The 20,956-nt window shown below is 57.9% G+C and overlaps 1 protein-coding gene across 8 annotated transcripts in view; it reads right to left on the reverse strand.

Moving 5' to 3' along the window:
• LOC122365261 (ephrin type-B receptor 1-B-like) overlaps nucleotides 1-20,956 on the reverse strand; it is a 111,977-nt gene that overhangs the window by 69,191 nt on the left and 21,830 nt on the right. For all 8 annotated transcript variants that reach the window (XM_043336299.1, XM_043336294.1, XM_043336301.1 and 5 more), the window contains exon 3: nucleotides 11-90. In XM_043336299.1, the coding sequence (XP_043192234.1) occupies nucleotides 11-90 (80 nt within the window). The remainder of the gene's footprint in view (nucleotides 1-10; nucleotides 91-20,956) is intronic.

The following is a 20,956-nucleotide window of genomic DNA, read 5'->3' on the forward strand; positions in this document are numbered from 1 at the left end:
TTGTACTCACTCCTGGCGTTTTTGATTGCGGTCCGAACGGATACTTGGTCCAATTCAGCTCCACTTCTCTCGTCGTGTCCAAAAGTACCACTGAAACAAACACAAACCACAGGTCAATCAGTGTTAACGACCCGAGAATCACACCCAAAGCCAGCTCATTCTCAAGCACACACTCACGTCTGGTTTATGTTCCCGCAGACCAGTCATCGCTGGCTGTATTGACAGTCTGTGCGACCCACCTCGGTCACCATAAACCCCGCAGCCCCATAACCCTCGCACCGTGACACAATTCGAGCCGGCTCGGGCGCCGTCCGACCGTCTGCAGTAACCCACGCGCTCAAACGTGACCAATCCAAACCATGATGTCACGCTCTGCCATAAACGGAATCGCATCACACATTGGGCTCTCAAAGCCCGGCCAATCGCCGTTACCCAAAGCTGGGCGGCGCCATCCAAGCGGTCAAAGGCGATCGTCTTGCTCTCGGCTGCTGCCGTCGCTGCGAGGGCCGTGCAGCGGTGTAACTTTATCGCCGGCGCGGCGCTCGAATGGGTGACTGTTTCGGTCGCGCCTGGCGCAGTTTGCACCCCTGTGCTCGCAGCTGCCTGGGGCGGCGATCGGTTCGCTGTGAGTCAGATCGGTAGTCAGCACGCTGAATACAAACTCGAGCCGTGTTTCACAACCACGGACGGTTGCGGACGGCTTGGTCCGTGTTGGTAAGAGTAGCCGATCCTGCCAGCCACAGTGCCACATTCCATCATCTCAAATGCTTCTCAGACCGTTCACGTATTATCTTTTTGATTTGTACGGTGTCTCTGTACTTTCTCGGCACGTGTTTAACTCAATGTCGTCAACGCTGTGGCCTATCTTATAAATTTATTTCAAATATTCCTTCAGCAACAAAATGAATTTATATATTCACGGCATTCCCACGTATCCTGCATGCCCGAGGCCCGTAACTACCCAATGCCCACCTCTGCCTGCATCCCCGCCGCGCGGCACAATAGAGTCGTCGTCCCCTGCCGGCCTCAGCGCTCCTCTCCCGCCAGGCTGTGCCGTAACATCTCCGTGCAGCCCGCTCGCTCTCCGCGCTCTGACCAGACGGGTCACGGTCGTGTGCTGAGCGGACAGCAAATCGACCTTACGGGCCGCCGTGGAGCCCGTGGAGGTCGGGCCGCGCGCTCGACAAGCCGAGTCCATGCAGAGATGCGGTGGGGCCGAGAGAACGCCGGGGTTGCGGCGGTTTCGTTTACGACTTCACAGCAAGGGGAGGAAATAGTGATACGTTGTCGCTGTGGATTTAACTGCCGCTGAGTTTATCTACAGCTCAACTTTGAGTCAGAGGAGGGGACGGCTTTGTTGCGGGTTGTGTCGGGGCTGGTCGCGCCGCCGACCTCCCTGTCCGTCACTGTTTGGCCAGGTGGGAGGCTGAGCGGCGTCACAATGCGGCACTATCGGTGCGCGGCCGCGGCGGCTGCCAGTCGCAGCGCTCACCCCATTATCAGCCCACCCTTTCTCTCGTCCCGATGGTATCAGTGCGGGCCAGACGCGTCCAAGGCTGGCGACCACGCGCTATCCCCGGCCACTATAGAAACACGCGGTACCGATCCCCGATCGGAGCGCCGCCGCTCCCGGCGCGAGCCGCGCTGTTATGAAACCATGGGAGGCAGGTGACGGGCGGCCGCCGACACAGCCGCCGCCGCCAGCCCGTCATCGCCGCCATCGCTGGAGCGTCATCACCGCCATCGCCCAGCCGCGGCGGGCGACACCTCAGAGAACGGCCGATCAGTGCCACTGTTCGCTGAACGGCAGCTATAGGCGACGGCGCGACCGGCCTCAGCAGCGATAGCCATCGCTTTCCGCGAACAGAACAAAGGCGTGGGAGTTGGCATGCAGGCGGCCCGGCGGCAGCGGCAGTGGACTCGGGCAGCCCGGCAGTGAGAGTCGTGGGTGCGCCGGCCGGCCGTGCAGGCGGCCTCTTTGGAGCCCCGGCGACACAGACCCCGTGCCGTGCATACAACAGTCGGGCCGGCCCGCGCAGGGGCTAATGAATTTCTTACTCAACTTTTATTGCTCAGTCGGCGCTACCAGTGCCAGATGGCTATTACTCTGGGGCGATGCCATTCAGCGGACGCAGGGGGAGGGAGTGTGGAGGTGCGTGATGGTGACACACGCACGGGGGCTGAGTGACGCAGAAACGGCACGAACAGGGCGATACTGCAGGGATTTATAGTTTTAATTACAGCAGCCACTGCTGAAAGGACATGGAGAGCCTGAATGGACCATCTCATCTACTGGCGGCCAGTGTATGTATATCCCGTGAGGAGCGGTGCCGTAAGCTCAACATATTCCGTAGTCAATTCCGCGCCTTCATTCTCTGAGAGAGCATGAGAACATCCTGGTTGCATGTCGGATGAAACGCTACACAAATGTTAGCAGTGCATGCTTCTAAATCCATCAGAACTTGGTCATTCCCTAATAGCCTGCAGATATTTCTGTAAAATTAACATTCCGAAAGTCATATCTCCCGGAAGCTAATGTTCGGCACGCCAGAAACTTCAGCTCCAGCACCCTAAACTACCGTGCACGAATTCGCCAGTTTCCGTTCTCCGGCGTTGAGTGCATAGTTGTGGTCGATTTTTCATCTCGCTCCGCCCGAGGGTCCGGTCGGCAGAGCTAACGGGACCCGGCGGCCGACTCCCTCCACCGCGGAGCACACCTCGGCGGCGCGAGCTGCGTCGGCCTCCTCCGCCCCTCTGCCCGCCACTCCGCGCTCTGCCCTCGGCGACCCAGAGTCTGAGTTTACGGCCGGGCAGCCTTGGAGCGGGGCGAGGGCGCGCCACTAAATTTCCGACCGGGCCCCATAATCGAGCCGTGCCGTGCGCGAATCACGTCTGTTTGATGATATAAACAGGCCACAAATATCAGGCCGCCGTAAGTGACACGTGTAAATAAATAAACAGACGGAGCGAGCCTCGCGCCGCCGCCGCCATTGAAATGAAAATACATGGACGGGCACCCTTTCTTGACTGCACGCACCAGTCCGGAACCATTAGTACCAACTAAGCTGTCACCGAAATTAATGCGCTGCTCAGTAGCGAGGAAATCGTAAAATTAATTTTCCGTGGAATTAGTGCTCAACAGCTAAGGTGGTCTGCGTTCTGCAAGCATACATCACTTCATTTTTAAGGACCATCACTGCGGAACTAAAAACAAAGAAAACGAGCCGGTAAGTCTAGGAAATGACCAACTTCTGCATTCACAGTACCAATGACTCAAATATGCAACCACATCACCTCCACAGCGCTACGTAGGCGGAAGCATTTCTTACCATAGATAACTATTACCGTCCACAGTAACGAATTCGAATTACGTGGGAGCGGCAAGACGGGCCTCGCGAGGTCGCTGGACCCGTCTCCCGTGCGTCACTTCCGTCACGACTTCGCGGCTCAAATCGGCCACAATGAGACGCGACAAGGCGCACGGCCAACATGTCAGAAACAACACGAAAATAGTCCGGCACTAAAGGCGGTGTCCGCGGTAACGGCTGCGAGGCGCTGGTGGGCTAAGTGGCGCATCCGGGGCAAGCGTGACGCAGCGGCGGCGCTTCCGGCGCACGTTGGTCGCGTGGGAAGAAAGAGGGCGGCGGATCTTTAAACAATGGTGCAAGGCGGTGGACACAGGCCTCGTCGCCAGGCACGCAGTGAGGTCGGCCCCGGCAGCGGCGGCGGCGGCGGTTGTGGTGGTGGTGCACGTTCCCACGCCCTCGCCAGCCGACGTTCCTTGGCGGCACACCTCACACGACCAAGGTCGAATGCGAGGGCAGGCCCGCCCGATCACACAGCCTGGCAACAACAGTAACATTGCAGCGCTCCCCTGGCGCAATGGCCATCGGTCGCTCCGGCAAACCCACCCCTGACCGGCCTCAAGGACCTCTCAGAGGGAGTCCTGCGCGGATTTTCCAGCGTCTGCAGCGGCTGTCCCAGCCACTGCCAGATCAGATTTGGGAGGCGGCCGACTCGAGTACGGCAGCCGCCGGCCCGGACGCCAAACTGTGCGGCAATCAACGGCGATCCGGCGTGTGCGTTTTATTCCGAGCGTCTCATCTCCCGGGGCCTGGTTTATGGGCCATTTGTTCTAGCTCTGCCGCCACCGCCCTGCCACCCCCATCGCCACCCGCCGCCTCCGAGTAGAAGTGTTCACCGGTCCGTACACACACTCAGACACACACACACACAGACACTCACTCGCACATAGACTCAAAGCCACATCTCAGCTCATTCAGGCCGAAAGGAAAGATGGAAATTAAAACGAGCTTCTGTAATTACTGGACAGCAGATGTCGCACAGTGGAGAGGCCGTGATGAAGTGTCCATCCAGAATATTCATGTCGACGAATTTAGCACGATGTCTGCGGCTGGCTGTGTCTCCGGCACCTGGTCCAAAGGGGTGGACGTCTCTCACTGACGAAATGCCCTCGTCTCTGACCAGTGAAGCAGAGCTCCCGCATGTCCCGGAGCTGAGCTGAGTGACGTGCTGGTGACGTTGTTTGGACGTCTCAGTAAGTCAGGCTGGTGGCTCGCCAAAAGCGGGAGCTCGTATGTAGTAGTCGGACGGAATTCTTATCGCCAGCATTCTGCTTATCTAATTAATTGAGCTCTTAAATTGTCTGTTAGTGTCGGACAAATCCTGACAAATGCTCTCTCCCGAGAGCCACGGAATTAGAATCGGCGCATTAGCTGAGTATTATTCATCGCGTTGATTGTATCGTCAGTTGGACCACTCGCGGGCCTCCCTTTTTACCCGATTCGCCTTTTACTGAACACAAACGGTGGCCGCGGGTACAAATAGACACGCCTACGATCGATACAAGGTAGCTGCTCATCGATTGGACATTTGTTTTCCACTCGTCAGACGGCGACGTATCAGCGGACGATCGGCTGTTTTTCCGAGCCGCTGATAGGTGAGGAATCCCGCCCCTGCTGTCCGTCAGCATCGTCCGCCCGACGTCGAACACACGCGCCCAGCCAATATCACGCCTGGTCGCCCGGAGCGATTCGTTTGAAGCCATTCTGACGCCTAGCATGAAAAACATGAGTCGGGGACCGTGCCGCCTCCCATCCGAATTGTGACCCGCGAGGTGTGAGGAGCTCGACGGAGAAATGCCGCGAGACGAACCAGTTTCATGCCTGGTCAACGTTGGCCAAGTCTGCGACAAAAGTTTACGGCCGAGACAAAAGAAATTACGAGACGTGTGAGAATTTAGAAGAGGTGTCGTGGTTAAATAACTTTTCAAGAAGAAGTTTCAACACCGAATAGCATCTGGCCAGTCCCACACGATGAAAGATATTGGAATCGTATGAGAGGAAAGAGCACTGAAGCAACAAACTTTGAAATATCTTCCCTTTTCCTCTTTTCCTTGCCTTCCATCTCTGGAGGCTGCAATGAGTGGATGTGGATAAGGCTAGGCGATATCAAAGATAATATGCCTATAGCCTATACAACATAAGGTAGGTACGCTAGAAATTAGTGTGCAAGCGCATCTTTAACGCGTCGCCTGCCGAGTCTTTCTTGGCATTTCATAACGACTATGTTTGCTTAACAGCTCCCATAAAAAATAGCGGCCATAAAAATGAAAAGCTGATTCACTGATTCAGCATGTTGATGCCAGTTTGCACCGCACTCTGGCGAACTATTTTCACGGGCAAAATTTGGCAGGTCTAATTGGCATGCACTTCAAACACCACACCAGCATGCAAAATCGTTGCTGCAACGATTACGAAGTACGCCCGTCTGATAACATAATGTAGCACACATCACTTCTGTCAATATGAACGTGTCAGAAATCCACTAAGACTTTGAAAAGACAGCCCCGGACATAATCGAACACGGGATCTTTCGCAACGACGCGGCCGTTGCCGCCTCGCTCAAGTCAAAACGTCCGAACGATTATGCAAAGTGCGCGTGCACAGAGCAAACAAACACGCGCCCGGCGCCAGCTGCTGTGAGAAGGACGTTGCGTTGCTTGGCACGTTCTCGTCTGCTCCCGGCTCCCAAGATATTCGCCCGGAACACCATGGTCGACGATTCGCCTCCGTATCGACAAGGCTTATTCAAAACAACACGTCGCGCAGATTTACGCCAAGCCCCGGCAAAGCTCGAGCTTTGAAATTCGACGCGCCTCGCGGAATGCAAAGCTCCTAGGCGGGCCGCCGATCGCGCCGATCCAAATGTCGGGAGCCTAGAGGCAGGCTCAGGGGAGTTTTTTATCGAACAGCAGTGTCACAGCTACGTGCCTAGACACCGATCGGCCGATTCCGAGCCCCGAGCTCCCTGCCTCGTCGCCACAGCGCCGCCAAACCCCGCCTAATGAACCCTTCTGTCTCTCACGAGCCGATCATTTCCTTATCAAGCGTCAGACCCCACGGAAAAATTGGCCCCTACAGCCACGAATTAGGCGTCTGGTGTTGTCCGTTTTTATGCTCGACCGGGCACATTATCACACTTTGTCGGCCTATTGGTCGGTCCGACCGGACCGGCTGTGACCACCGGACTGGGGAGGAGGGCGGAGAGTCAGAGTTTTTGGCCGGCCGACCGCGCTGACGCTGTGGTGGATTTTTGCGCCGCCGCTCAGCGCCAGTCAGTTTTTGCGATGTCTCAATTAGGGGGCGATGAGAGAGCTGGGAGTCTGGTCGGACGCGGACGTAGCTAAGGGTCGCGACCCATGGCGTGTTTTCATCTAGCCGCTGAGGGTGATCTGACAATGCGCCAGACAATGCATGCCCCTTATCCTTTATCAGAAGAAACGCCACACAAGGTGGCGTCAAGTTATAGTAAGCAATCAACAATGTAAGCGTTTACGATACAACCGTTCGCAAAGTAACTAGCCGTCAGCAATTCCACCTCCCTATTCTACCACCTGGTCCAGCATCCAGCATCCCTCTCTTCCGTCTCTCCCGACTTCCAATCCAAGCGGTCACCGACCGGCGAGTCCTCGGTGTGAGCCCGTCGATCGACCCTCTGGACAGGTGACCTGACATCTGACGTGCCCGAACAGCTCCCGCGGCCTCAGAGCAGCACTGATCAGGCCCGAGTGACCGAGTCCGTGGTAATATACTGCCGTCGGGCGACTCCTCTGCCGTCAGCAGTTGTGATGAAGGCGACGATTTATGGCCATTTATCTGCATTTTTCAGCGGCGATAAATTCTCTCCCCTAATAACTAGCGCCAGTGCGTGTGATGTAGCCGTGGCAGCGTCCCTTTAGAAGAGGCCGGCATCGAATGGCCGAGGTGATAATGGCACTAATTGAATTCCAATGGCGCCCAGTGCACGCGTCTTTATTCGGGGCGCGACCAGACGGGAGCCATATTGTCGGAGAAAGGGTAGGGAGCACAACACGTCCCCTAGCGTCATTTTAATACCGTCCCAATAACACTGGCCACTTGAGTCCGTAAATCACACTAATGGCCACTCTAATTCGTTTATTAATCTTGCCTCTAATCTAGGCGCCGTTACACAATTAAAGAGGCATTAGAGCCGTTTGAGTTCCGCGCCAGCCAGTGCCCTTTCGATGCGCTTTATAACCTGGCCGGCGAGCTCCACTTCATCTGATGAAGAGAAATAATTGTACATTTGTCTCTATCGCGAGAAGTTTAAAACTCTCAAGAGGTCATTTCCTCCCAGAATCGTGGCCTCTCGCCGAGCGCATGCCTTGAAAGCCGAAGCAGGATACAGCCGGGAAACCACGGGCATACTAAACACCCGCCAGAGCGGTTTATGCTACACTTGATCCCGGCCTGCCAGCCAGGTAATACCATGCACTGTGGCTTGCAGCGCTCCCGCCACCGACAATGTTCTGACAACGAACAAAGAGCAACAGTCGCTAAGCTGGAAAAGCTCACTGGCTCTATACGTGGCGGCTCAGCGCTGCAGTTAGCTTCGTGGTGTACACGACAGCTCCGGGCAAAGCCCGGGGCGAGGGGGGATGACACAGGATGGGGAAGTGATTAGCCGAGCTCTCCTCTGCCCGGGGAAGTGGTTTGCCAAGCTCGCTCTGCCCGGGGAAGTGGTTTGCCGAGCTCGCCTCTGCCCGGGGAAGTGACCACAGTCTCTGGGCGCACTCATCGCCAGGCCGGTGACTCCAACAGTGCAACAGACTGACAAGTCATACCGCGATCATCTCGGGCGACTCTGAAAGCCCATCTGTCGTCGCAGGGTGTCTGAGCCGTCCGCAGCTGCCCGTAGAGCTGCGCCAACTGTCACCAAGTGGCGAGCCGCAGCTCAGGCACCCGCTCCAAGCCGCCTCACAAAGCCAGCTCGAGTCGCCGGGCGGCAGCTCGGACGCGTTTTCCGAGACCGAGTCGACAGCACCCCAGAGCGACTCGGCGAGACTCCGACGCAGGGCGCCCGGGGGAAATTCGGTAAACAGGATTTAGTGTCGGTCTGCGCCGACCGGAGCGGGCGCTATACGTGCTCGGACGGTGAGATAGCGCCGCGCCCGGCACAGGGGCCCGCCGCGGCAATCACAGATCGACGATAAAAAATGGGAGTTTACAGTCTGCGGACGTCTCGTTTGTGGTAAGCGGACGCAGAGTTTAGAGCAAACGGACGCACAGTTTAGGTTCGCTGTGTTGGCTCAGTGACGGGCCGACCAGCCACAATGGTGCCTCGTCGGCTCCACTTTCCCCTCCGCGGGGGCTCTCGACAACACGCTGCACGCGCCGCATTGCACATGGGAGTGGAGAGCAGAGATATTGCCCGGCCGGTAATTGTCCAACAATGGGCGCCGTGCCGCCGCCTTTCTTGCAGCAATCACCTGTTGGCGGACAGGCCGGGCGCCGGGTGCCACGTCAGCAACTGGGGACCGACAGCCCGTCTCCTTATCGCGTCTGACCCGTGTTTTAGCTGGGGGTCATTATGAGCCGCCGGCCGCTATCTTGATGGAATGATATGCAGAATTCGTGACCACTTTCTGACAGCCGGCCGGGGTTGCAGCACCGGAGGCGGTAGCGGCGGTGGACGGCGCCGATGACGCCAGGGACGGTGACAGCGGCGCTGGCCGCTCGCCAGCGTCATCGTGCGGTCACCAGCGGGACAAAACCGACAACCCTGTGCGCCCGCGTGTGATCTTAAGATCAAGACATTGAGCGGCAATTTCATCATGCATACGCTTCCTTTTTTCAGCAACAACGCAGGGTCTGGGAAACGTCACATCATGACATTCTCACATTTCCAGGAAAACTGGAAGCGGACGCCGGGAGTGTCTCGCCGACGGAGCAGCAGCCGCGCGGTGTGTTGCTCCTGCCATCCCTGACTGACAGAAGAAACAACACAGGCCCGGAGGCGCCACCCGCGGTCACGTCAGTGGCCCACCTCGCAGCCGACACGGTGGCGCCCCTGACCCGTCCGTCTTCCCGGCGGCGGCCTTGTGGTGTCAATCTCCCGCCCGTCTGTCAGAGAAGCACCCCTTCCAGACCCGTGCAGCAGCACTGACCATCACAGTACACCGACACGGTCAACAAGCTCGGTCCCTTTGAGCGCACTTCCTCAGTCAAGGTTCCAGTCTGGTGATGTCGTCACCGTCACTCCATGGCGCGCTGTGATGTCCTGCAGCGGACTGTGACGCCCCGAACTGTCCGCGGCAATTCTCCGAGCCAGGGGCGTCACATCAGACACAGGCCGCACCGCGTCGGACGGCTGATTACAGATAGCTGTCCGCTCGAGATTGACGATGATGAACAGCGCTCCAAGACGAACGGACTAATAACAACAGCTCATGCGGCGCTCGGCCGTTAGTGTTCAAACTAATAAACAAAGACCGCCCATACTATTGATGAGCGCATTATCAGACGATCAACAATAAACACCTTGCACCCACGCTGCAGACGCCAAGCCTGTTTACCCGGACGTTGCAGCGAGGCGCTTGGTCGGGTCAGGAGGGATGAGTAGGCGGTAAAGGAAGGCAGTGGTAAGTGGATCAGCAGCCACCATCCCATCGAATTCGATTTGACACGATCCGGTTCGACTCAGTGTGGCGTCATGATGAAACATGAAGGCGCACGCAGCTGTCTAACGCCTGTGTCAGCCTTCCTGGCGCATGTCAGGCTGTCTGACAGCGCGTCTACCTACCTGACTGACGCCTGTGTCTGTCTACCCAGAGACCAGCGCGCAGACTGAAGGCCAGACAAACACGCCCAAACTCGGATATAGCTCTCACTCCTTGTGAGGCCGACAGGCAGCTTCTGGAGATAACGGTAAGGGTGGGGCTACAGACGTTGATCGGTCTGGGCGGATGGAAAGGAGAATCGTGTGAAGAATGGGAGAAATCATGGGAATTGGGAACTGAAGGGATAATACATAAAAAAGTTGAGTTCTGGCAGTGCGAGAGAGAGTTTAGAAGAACAAACAGTAAAATTCAGCAAACGGACTGGTGGAATCGGATAAGCTAGAATAAAATTCAACTCAACTTTCTTCAAACAACTGTGAAGATCGGAAACGGATATGCGGGCGCAGACATCCTGTCGAGCTCGAGGATATCTGTGCCACTTCACAGAAGAGCGCCGGACCCACATCTGGAGAGTTTCAGAGTTGGCCGTGCGACGATTGGACTATCGGATGTCTCCAACTTTGTCGCTGGTGTGAAGGGCCGCTGCGGGTCGCCTCTTCCCCAGAGCACTGTTCACTGTCCAGTGTCTAAAGGACACTGCTCAGTGCTCACCACTGAAGTTCAGAGCACACCAAGGAGCACACTGTCACAGCCGGGAGCACCGAGACCCACGCCGCTGCCCGTCAAGGTCAAGGCGTCGCCTACGCTTCTCGACATCCGTTGTCACATCCCCAGGGAAATTAATGGGTGTCCTGTCGCCACCCATAACTGTGCAATATAGTACGGAGACGCCGGAAGGTTAATAACCGAGCAAGGTGATACGGATGCCTGGAGGGAATTTCATGAGCCGACGATAGACTGAAATGGGATAGCCGTGAGAAGCACATTTGCAATTCGTGAGTCCGATATGAGCGGATCGTGAGACAGCCGTGACTAGCTCGTGAGTCGTGAGCAAACTATGGACAAAATGAGTGAATACCAGGCGAGATAAGTTCGTCATGAGCACGGGTGATTCATGTGCAAGTTCCCTGGAACCTGCTAGCGCAGTCACCGGCTGCCTGCCTGGGCAGACCGGAAAAATGCGGGCAAGAAGCGGACAATCCGCATGCCACCGTGGACAGTGGCCGTGTAAAACCATGCGCGCATCAGCCAACCGAGAGGACAAAGCCACCGCCGCCGCCGCTGCTGCCGTCGCCACAGCGCTCTAGGAAGGCACCGGACCAGGTGACGGCAGCAAAGGGCCACTCGCATGTAGGCCCAGCACGGCATCAGTGGATCACGGCGCACCGAGACGGTCCAGCCGGGGTCAGTGGCCCGGGTCGCCGTGGGGAGCGGTGAGAGCTCCCTCCCGAGTCAGAGATCCGCGCTGAGCCGACAGTTCCGCTGCGCGGTCGCCCGCGGACTCCGCCGGGTAAGGTGGATGTGAGGAGTGGTAATCTGGTAGCTGTCAGTCATCCAGATCTCTTCGGAGAAGGACTTATACGTTATTTTTATGGGTTATTGCCGCGGTCATTTTTCGAAGGCGGATGCTTAGCTAGAAATGGCACTTAAAATAGGTGCTACATTCCCTGGCAGGCATAAAACTACTCAGATTATCATCGTATTATTTTAGAACAAGCATCGCCCGCGATTGTCAGCATCCCGTAGCCACAATGCATAAGACCAGTCCCGATATCCTCCACATCACCTTTCTCCATCCCGTCTCCATTCCTTCTGCGCCACCAGCCCCCGTCCACCCCCAGGGCTCCGACCCACCATCACTCTCGTTCCGAGTCCATCTGTGGCCCGTCGGGCCCGCCAGGTCGTCTCCGGGGAGACGGCCCCTAACGACGGCAGTAGGCCGGCCGGTGATACGGCGGACCTGCCGCGTCCGCACCAATCACCCAAACGACCGGCCACCGCCGGCCCGCCGCCCCGCGGGACACCACCGGCGTCGATCCCGACGCTCTCCGTCGCTGCCGACGACGCTCCGTCGGGGCCGACGTGACGTGACGTCACGCGCGGCCATCGCTCACGGCGATCGCTCGCGCCGGGCCGAATTACCTAGCCCAAATTGCCAACAATGGGCGTCGGCCGTCGTCGCGGTCGGCGATGACGGATCGACGGTTCCGGATCGTCGTTGTCGACTATGTTCCGGCCGGCGGTGGCGGTGGCGCGCGGTGATGGATGGAGTTTTATTCACCGCGCCGTGGTCGGTCGTGAAAAATGGTCAGAGAAGACGAACGGGAGGCGACCAGCGACGAGCGGACAGTGGTCTGGGTGGGCTGTAATGGACGCCAGACTGGTGTCCGACGCCGCCGGACCGACCGAGAAGAGAAATGGAGAGATGGCCATGATTACGAGGACGGCGAGACGAGACGGACAATGCAGCGAGACCGTGAGACCGCGTAAGAGCACATCAGAATCTCTAACTAACGGGACGGTTTGCAATTCTCACCCAGCAACATACCTAGTCATCCAGTCATAGCAAGCATCTAAAATGAAAGACGTCCATCACGATGCTTTCGACCCTGTCGGCTGGGAAAAACCACCATCAGAGCAGCAGCACACCACGATGCGGGCATCAATGAACCGGAAATACATCACCTCAAGACGTCATACATACCTACGCTCGAGCAATGACTCACAACACCATCGCTCAGCAGTCGGTTCGACCATCAAGGAAACTCTGCACACGAATATTGCAGAATCGGCCAGGCTGTCTGACTGGTGGACTTTTTCTCATCAGTTGCATCGGAGCTGGGCGCGTCATCGCGTCATTACTGGCGGTCGGGACGGTCGCGTTCCCACGGGACTGTGAGGGCAGCTCGTGAGTCGCTCGCTGCGATCGTAAGAGTCATCGTCCTCGGAGTACGGAACGGCCGCCGAACGGCCGAGAAATTACGTGATGCTGCGGCCAGGACACCTCCGGCAGAGCGGGGATAGGGTGTGGAGGGGATGGGCCAGGCACCGAGGGGAACGGTTCGAGAGTAACAATTTCATGACGACAGCTGGACGCCCGCTGACAGCTGGACAGTTGACAGCTGCCCCGCGGACAGACCGACATGACTGAAGCCAGACCCGCCGGAACACTTGTGTGTGACAGCCAGAGGGGACCGGCCGCACAAATCCCCGTAAACTAGCCCTGCTCTCCGCGCAGACGGCACGCGCGCGTCATCCCGTGGTCGCGCTAAGCCGCGCCGTGCCTGTCCGCACCAGACCGGCGAGGATTACGCTCGCAGACAACACGCGTCTCTGTGGAGACAAACGCCTTCCACCTGCCCCCGGCGTGGAGGACGCAGGGTGAGCACGTGCTTGGCGCAAGGGAACAGCGGCGCCAGGTCCGCCACTTGAACGTGATGAAAAGCTGCTCAAAACGATTTACCAACTCAACCGCTCGTTTACAAGAAACATCCAAGGGTGAAAATAAATTGTAGCCTCATCACTAGTGAGTCGTAAAATGCGTTACAAATTTTACGTGTCACCTTGCAACTATTCTATGGAAGGATTGTCTTAGCGGCGATTCATCAGAACACAGCGCCGCTATCAACCTGAAAATATATCATACTTAGGTATTCCCGATTTATATCAAACCAGCAGACCCACCAGGGATCACCGTCCAATCCGCCTCAGATCCGCCCGAGACGCCACAAAATCCAGTTAGAAATCACTCCACTGCACCCACTCCCGGGCCTTCCGAGGTCATTTCTGCCCTAGGATGGCACACACCAGCAGACGATTGCGATGTTCTCCTCATTGTCCTACAGCATCTTTACCGAGGCCAAGATACAGCAGCGACAGTGCCAGAGGCTTGGACAGCACAGAGTCGCTGCATCTGCGTGAGGTGTAGCTGTGCGTGTGGCTGTGCGTGACACGGACTCGTTTGTGGCGGCCGCTCGCAATGGCCGGCGGAGAAGCCGGCTATTGTGGCGCAGCCGGGGCCATTGTGGCGCGAGGATGAGGTCGGCAGCCCCGGCCTCCTCTGAGACGCCAGCCGTGACGACACCCCGGAGACCGGAGACGGAGACGAGACGGAGAGGAGATGAGAGGAGACGAGAGGAAAGAACATGAAGTGGACAAAATATGCCCAGCCTTGTCGTAGTCAAACGGACTATCAAACGGCGGTCAGCAAGAAGAGAAATGTTGAAAAGTGCAAAATTCAAAGTGCAACGCATAGTTACTGCAAAGATGACTTGACGAAAGCTTTGGGAAGAGATACGAGTATCAGTGAGCGCCGCTGAGAGAGAGGCTCGACCGCAAATCTTTCACCCATGCCTTCGACCCCATAAGTCCGGCATTTCCTTTCGGCGGCTCCAAAGGCCATCAGCTCAGTTGGATCTCGGCTTCCGATCGTCTGGCCGGCCGATGCGGGCGGCTTACCGCGTAATCCTACCGGCGAAGCGACCCGTCGGCCGGCCACCGACCGCCGACCACCGACCGCCTACTGTCGACCGCCTACTGTCGACTGTCGACCACTGACCACTGGCTGTAGACCGCCTAACGCCACCCAGGCTAGCACGTGCAGAGCGGCAGCAGCGGCAGTATTTGCTAAAACAGCTTCCGGCGAGTCGATACCATCACCAGAGGCATACCGCGTGACAGTCGCGTGCCCTCTATCGCGATACAATTAGCATACCAAGCAGCAAAAACTCGCCTAAAACCTAAAACTACATGTGTATTTCAATTAGCACCCATTCTTTTAGTCGTCCAGCTGCATGAAACCCGTGTGATTCCGACATGCAAGCGGTCATCTTAAATTGATCAGAGCGTGACCGCGCACGGCACCGACGCTGACCGCTGGGCTGACGCTGCTCGTGCTGATCTCAGCGCCGCTGACGCCCGCTGTCGGCGGCTGACCGTTCGGCATTGTCCGTGACGGTCCCTGGCCCTCCACCTCGGACCCGATATCGGTCCGACATCGGGCCGACATCGGCCCGATCACAGACTGACATCGGCTCGCTCCGTCGCCAGAACAGGCGCCAGTAAACAGGCGGGCCCATTTGCACACGTGTTTTGCTCGGTGCAACATCAAAGGAGCCGGGGCGCCGAAGCCGACGGCAGCTCCGGCGGAGGCGGGCCGGGGGGCGGGGGCGCGTCTGTGTCGGCCCGACAGCTACACAGAGGCGTGCGCGTCGTCGGGGGAGATGGCCGATCTGTTATCTGTGCCGGGGAGAGGGGAGGGGAAGGCCAGGGTGGCAGGCAGCCCTGGCGCCGGTGACGTCGGCGGTCGTCGAGCACGGACAGTGAGGGTGACGCCCACGTCACGCTGCCTCTGATCATGGGTCGTCACGTCGAGTCACGGAGTTCTAAATCACGCCGCATGCCTCGTTACGCGGTCACGCGGCGCCTTCAATCTCCGGCCACCGGACCAAGTGCCGGACGCCGAGCCGTGCCTCCAGCCTGTGACCATCTGCGCCCCACCCCAGCCCAGACACGTTCAGCCCATGTCATCCCGCGCCGCCCTTCGCGCATCGCACGGCCCTTCACATCAGTATGCGGGCAGCGCAGCCTCCCTCGCCCGGCTGGCACCCAGCGTGGATGATTTCTATTACTGCCGTCACCGTGGCGCGTCCATGCGCATTGGAGCCCGCGGCGCGTGTTGGCCTCATCTGCACGACAGATCAGATTAGAAGCCGATGAGTATTCTCCCGGGACGCCCAGGCCTGGTCATCCGCCCCGCGAGTCCGGGGCACCGCACCAGCTCTATTGACGTCTTCGGTACTTGGTACTCTGGGTGACGAGCGCTTCAGATCTGCTTTAGAAGTTCGGACAGTCGGCGGGCGAGACAGAAATCCAGCGCCTCTAGTCTCATCAGGAAGACTCGGGGGTCGACTGACGTGTGATGAACGACGCCGTTTCATTCGCATGACCCTCTTCGTCCGTCGTTGATCGTGAAGCCACGATCCCCAGATCCCATTCAGAGATCGTGGCAAGACAGCTCACCGTCAACGTTTAATTAAGCGATCCGCAATAACGTGGCGCATTCATCAGTCGCCGGACGACGGCCGCATTTACCGATATTGACCAATTAGAAGGGCGTCGGTCAGTCGGCCGGCAGGGCGTCGGTCGATTGCCGTAACGGTCACGTTGACCCTTAGTGACCCCAGGAGCACTGTCGTGCCTGCTGTCACCAAAAAGGCGGGCCAAAGTGTCCCGCCAGTCGCGACCATTTCCGTCCGGTGCGTGCTGAGGGAAAACGACTCATCGACGTGGGTCACGCCTCCGCTGGCGCTTCCTTGTCCCGAGGTCAGGCCAGGAGGCAACAGGTCACGCTCCTGGCCACCACACGGCCGCCTGGATACCACACGTCCGGGTTGTCTCTCTGTCGAGCCACCCAGCACATCTGCAGGTGACATCCGCCTCCTCGGCTTACCCACGACACGACATTCTTCAGGGTTAACCTGACGCCTGGCCACCCTCCGCCTTGACCCATGTCGCGTCTACGGCGTTAGTGGCACCCAGCTGAGCTATGCAATGCGTCCTTGCGTAACAGTGCCCCCTGCTCCCGGTGGTATAATATTCAAATGGGGCTCCCTAACGACGTCCGTAAGAGATGGCACTTGCCAGGTGGTGCTATAACATAACACTTTCTTAGGCATCGAGCGGTGGGTTATACAGTTTTACAGATCAGTAAGTGAGAGAAATAGTGAATAACAAAAATTAATTTGGAGCCATAAACACCAAATTTACTTCGTTCACGCATCATACTCCCCAGAAAGGTCAATCACCTCTTTTCCTTTCCAAACTTCATCCGCAGTGGAGCCCAGGTCCAACCGAGGACGGTTGGGTCTTAGTAATTAATACGCTATCGGATGGCCCGTCGGGCAGCGGCAGCAGGGTTGGCGGCAGACCGCAGACACTAACTGTCGCCGCCGACATCCAGGGTCGTCGCTCTCCGAAACTCGCCGATAAATGTCGACCACCAGAGCGGATGCAGACATCGGGAGAATGGTGAGCCACGGAGGAGGGAGGAAAGGGAGTGCAGAGGAAAGGTAGGGGTGGGAGGTGTTGGCAAAGAGTTGGAGAGCTCTAAGAGAACGAGAGGTCAGAAGGTGAAATGAGAGAAAAATGCGTTAGAAAATACAGCAGCATTTCTAGGAGAGTTCACCCAGCTGCTGAAATAAAATTATGTTCCACTATACAGAGTCTCCATTGATGACTCCCAAGTTGACTGGGCAGCCATGGAAAATGTCCGCGCTATTTGCACTCCCGTCTCCCACCTGCACATGTCGCTTGTGTAATACACCGGCGACATCGTAAATAGCTGACACAAGGTCGAATCAAACGTTACCCCATCGAGCAACACTGTCAGAAGCGACAGTGACCTACTCAGACGACATGTGCTACTTGAAGCGCACACCTCCTGACGCTGACCACAGCGGCCGGGACACGCTTTTTATCTGCGAGGATGGAGTGAACTCCAGCCGGGTGCAGTGGGCCAGGGAGTGGCCGGCCGCATTAGCCCGCCTCTCCGCACCACGCCGACACGCTAACCGGTGACCCAGATCCTCGAGTGGTGCAGCAGCACCTGGTACAGAGTCTCGAGGTGTATGGCGAGGCAGGACATGCGGTAGCACGGAGTGGTCAGGGTATGGCGCAAGTAAAGTGCAACATGGAGCAGTATGATTCAGTAAAGCGCAGCATAGCGCGGCAAGATTTCCTCCAAGTATGCGTTGCGAAACATCCGTCAGAGTCGCAGAACTGCCGACGCGGCGTCTCCTAGTATCATCGTTTGATCGCCTGTAGTCTGTGTTATTCGCTCAGTCACCCTGTAGTCCATGTTCGTCGCTCAGTCACCCTGTAGGCTGTGCTCGTCGCGCCCATAATGGGTTCTCAATCTGGCCGTGCAGCTACGCTCGGCGGCCGCTGTCGCTGCAGCTCCGGCCGCGTCACGGTTCCGAGGCCACTCCCTGGTCCGGCTGCTCGGGTGCGCCGCCCGGGGTGCGGTCAGGGCTTCCCGCAGACCTCCGCCGCTGCCGCGAGGGCGTGAGAGCAGCGGAGGAGCGACGGTGGACGACCAAAGGCGACAGCCGGCTCACAGCTGCTCAGTGGAGTCTGCCTCGTGTCGGAAGCACGTGAGTCCTCTGTCAGACTGTGCCGACCATGCTCGGCTGATGTTTGAACATACCGGATGGTCGACCCAGAAGCATGTTCGTCAGTCCAACACTCTGAGTCGGACACAAAGAACACACCCGCCTAGGAGTCCGGACACGCGGACACGCTGTCCGTAATGAGGCCGGGAGGACAGTCGGCCACTTTCCGACACGAGACCGGGCCGGAAATGAGACACGCGGCCTGCCAATACGCCGCGGCGCCACGACAGGCCGACACGCGAGCTCGCCGCGGGCCGTCTCGCCACGGCGCCTGGGCCGGCGGACGTCACTCGAGCAGCCGGTGCCCAGTCTCAGTCAGACAGACGGGCAGGTGGGCGGCCCGAACAGACAAACAAACAGAGCCGGGTCCGACTGGCAGGGAGTCCGACTCCGCCCCTCTCCTCACATCGGTCCTACGCCGCTAGAAGGGTCGCGTTGAACCAACTAATGTAAAGCCTCATCGCCGAGCGGATAGGCCGCCAAAGCCCGCCCCGGCACCTTCGTTGTCCGAAGATTAAACTTCATGGCCCGTGCTCCGCTGAAAACCAGACGTGGTCATCACCTTGTCGCCTCGTCGGCGTCGCGGCGTTGGTGGACGAAAAGGTCGGGTCTCGCTCGCCCCCTCCCCCCCCCCCACACCCTCAGCGTTACCCTACGTTTCAGACCGCCAGCTTGGCCAAGTGATGGAGACCGGTATCATCGTCACAGCAATGTCCGCCCGAAATGGCAGGATTACGTCCGCGGCGGCGCGGATGAGTTGCGACAATGGCCGCACAGACACGGCCGAACAAGGCCGGACATCGCCCGCCGCGGTCCCGCAGTGTAGCCCGGACCACCGGAGCCGCAGCCGCCAGCGCGCGCTGACACCGTGTGCGCCAACGGCACTGGCCGACGTCTAACCTTTTCGGGAATGGCTACTTAAGATGCAGATAAGGCTGGGGTCACTGAGTACGATCAATGCATTATTATAATTGATATTGAGTTTTCTATTGTTGTGTGAAGGCTACATTAGTACCTCAAATGCAGAAATATCAAACGTAAGGAGATTTAATCCGTGCGGAATGCGCCCATGGGAGCGGTGATGGCGACGCTATGGCAGCATTCGGACGCAGGCCATGGGTATTGGGTAAGCTTCGAGCGAGCCTCTCGATCAGTGAGCCTCTCCACACCAGGCCAGGTGAGCGGCTGAGCGGTACAAAAACAGCCTCCTTCCCCGCCGGTGGCCGGGCTCGAACCGCCGATGGACGTCATTAGGAGGCCAATTAACCGGAGCCCGACCGGCGGCGGCGGCAGGGCCCGTCACCGACCCGTAAACAAAGTGTGACCGAGGCTGACCTTGATCGTCGACCGGTCGCCGCTCCCCGTCTTTGTGCCGACGAGGCCGCGCGACATGAGGGCCGGCACCGCCGCCAGCTCGGGAGGCGTCACTGGCGGATCGCGAGGACCCTAATTCGACCGTCGTGACCGCCGTCTGTCGTGACCTCCGGGCCCTCCGCGCTGTCAGACCCCCTCCCCTGTGGCGCGGCGGGCCGCCCCGTCTCGGCACGTCGCTCGTTTTTGCCGCCACCCGCCCCGATGCGGCGTTTATTGCCACTTCAGTGACATTTCTGCTAAATTTGGCGACGCCTCCGAGCACTGCCCAATTGCCCGCCGAGTCTCACACGCCGGATCTGCCCGCAAAAACGCCCTCTGCGGTGGGGAGACCGGCGCCGCGCCGCGCGACATCCCACACCAAAAGGACCGGCGAGGCGTCTTCGCACGGCGAGGGGCTCATTCCTGCAGTTTTTCTGTGCGTCGACGGCGGAGGGCGGGCTACCAGCGCACCACAGACGCGTGTGAGCGCGTGATGAGGCCGGCCGCCGCCGTACGCTGCGCCCACGGCATTCGGACCGAGTCCATCATCGTCCATCCCGGTCCCGTCAGCAGAAGTGGCTGCGGTGACGGCGGTAAAGGTAGCGGCAGCGGCGGTAATGGCGGCGGTGGTAGCCGCGGCAGCGACGGTGGTGGCAGAATATCCCTGGTAGAATTAGCTCAGTGGCAGACATAAACATAGACACCACTGACGGGAGAGAATAAATAATGTACTCCACCGCACTCAGCATTATCGAATGTGACATTCCATCCAGAGAAGATAAATCAACTTCACAATATGACACTGTTATCTTGTAACTCCAAACATTATTGGTGGATTAACGTTCCCTGTGCCATAAATATGGGCCTAAGATAAACGGTGATTCATATCCCATTCATTAAGTTGTCTTCCATCGCCTTTGCATGGAGCCGTCGCCAGATGTTTTGATTGAATATGCCCTGTGATGTTTCAGCTATGAAAAATTCCGTTTAATTACGGCATCGTTTAGCCCACAAAGAAGTCATCAACGAACCAAAAATAGTAACGTACTATCCATCAAACTAAAGGGGCATTGCATCAACAAGCTACCTAGAAATAACTGACGAATTTTAAAAAACCGCATGCAGCCGATCACGCTGATTTAATAAGTCCTCTATGAAGGTCATACACTCCTTCAACGGAAAAAGAAACAGAATTACGGATTCATAACTTATTTTTTTACACGAGTTTCATAACTGAGGCTACACTTTTCGCTTGAGACTCGCCGTAGCTGCCCCACGTGCCGCCTCCCCCTCCTGGCCGGCGCGGTGGTCCCTGGAGCCCCCTGGAGCCGTCCCTGACTGACTGCCAGTCTGCCTCCGATACTGGAGCGCCTTTCATTAGGCCATTAGCCGGACAGGCCGAAACTGGGGCTGGACAGCGCCATTTGCA

This window comes from Amphibalanus amphitrite, unplaced genomic scaffold (assembly GCF_019059575.1).
Source record: "Amphibalanus amphitrite isolate SeventyFive unplaced genomic scaffold, NRLGWU_Aamphi_draft 000726F_arrow, whole genome shotgun sequence".
NCBI classification, from domain to species: domain Eukaryota; kingdom Metazoa; phylum Arthropoda; class Thecostraca; order Balanomorpha; family Balanidae; genus Amphibalanus; species Amphibalanus amphitrite.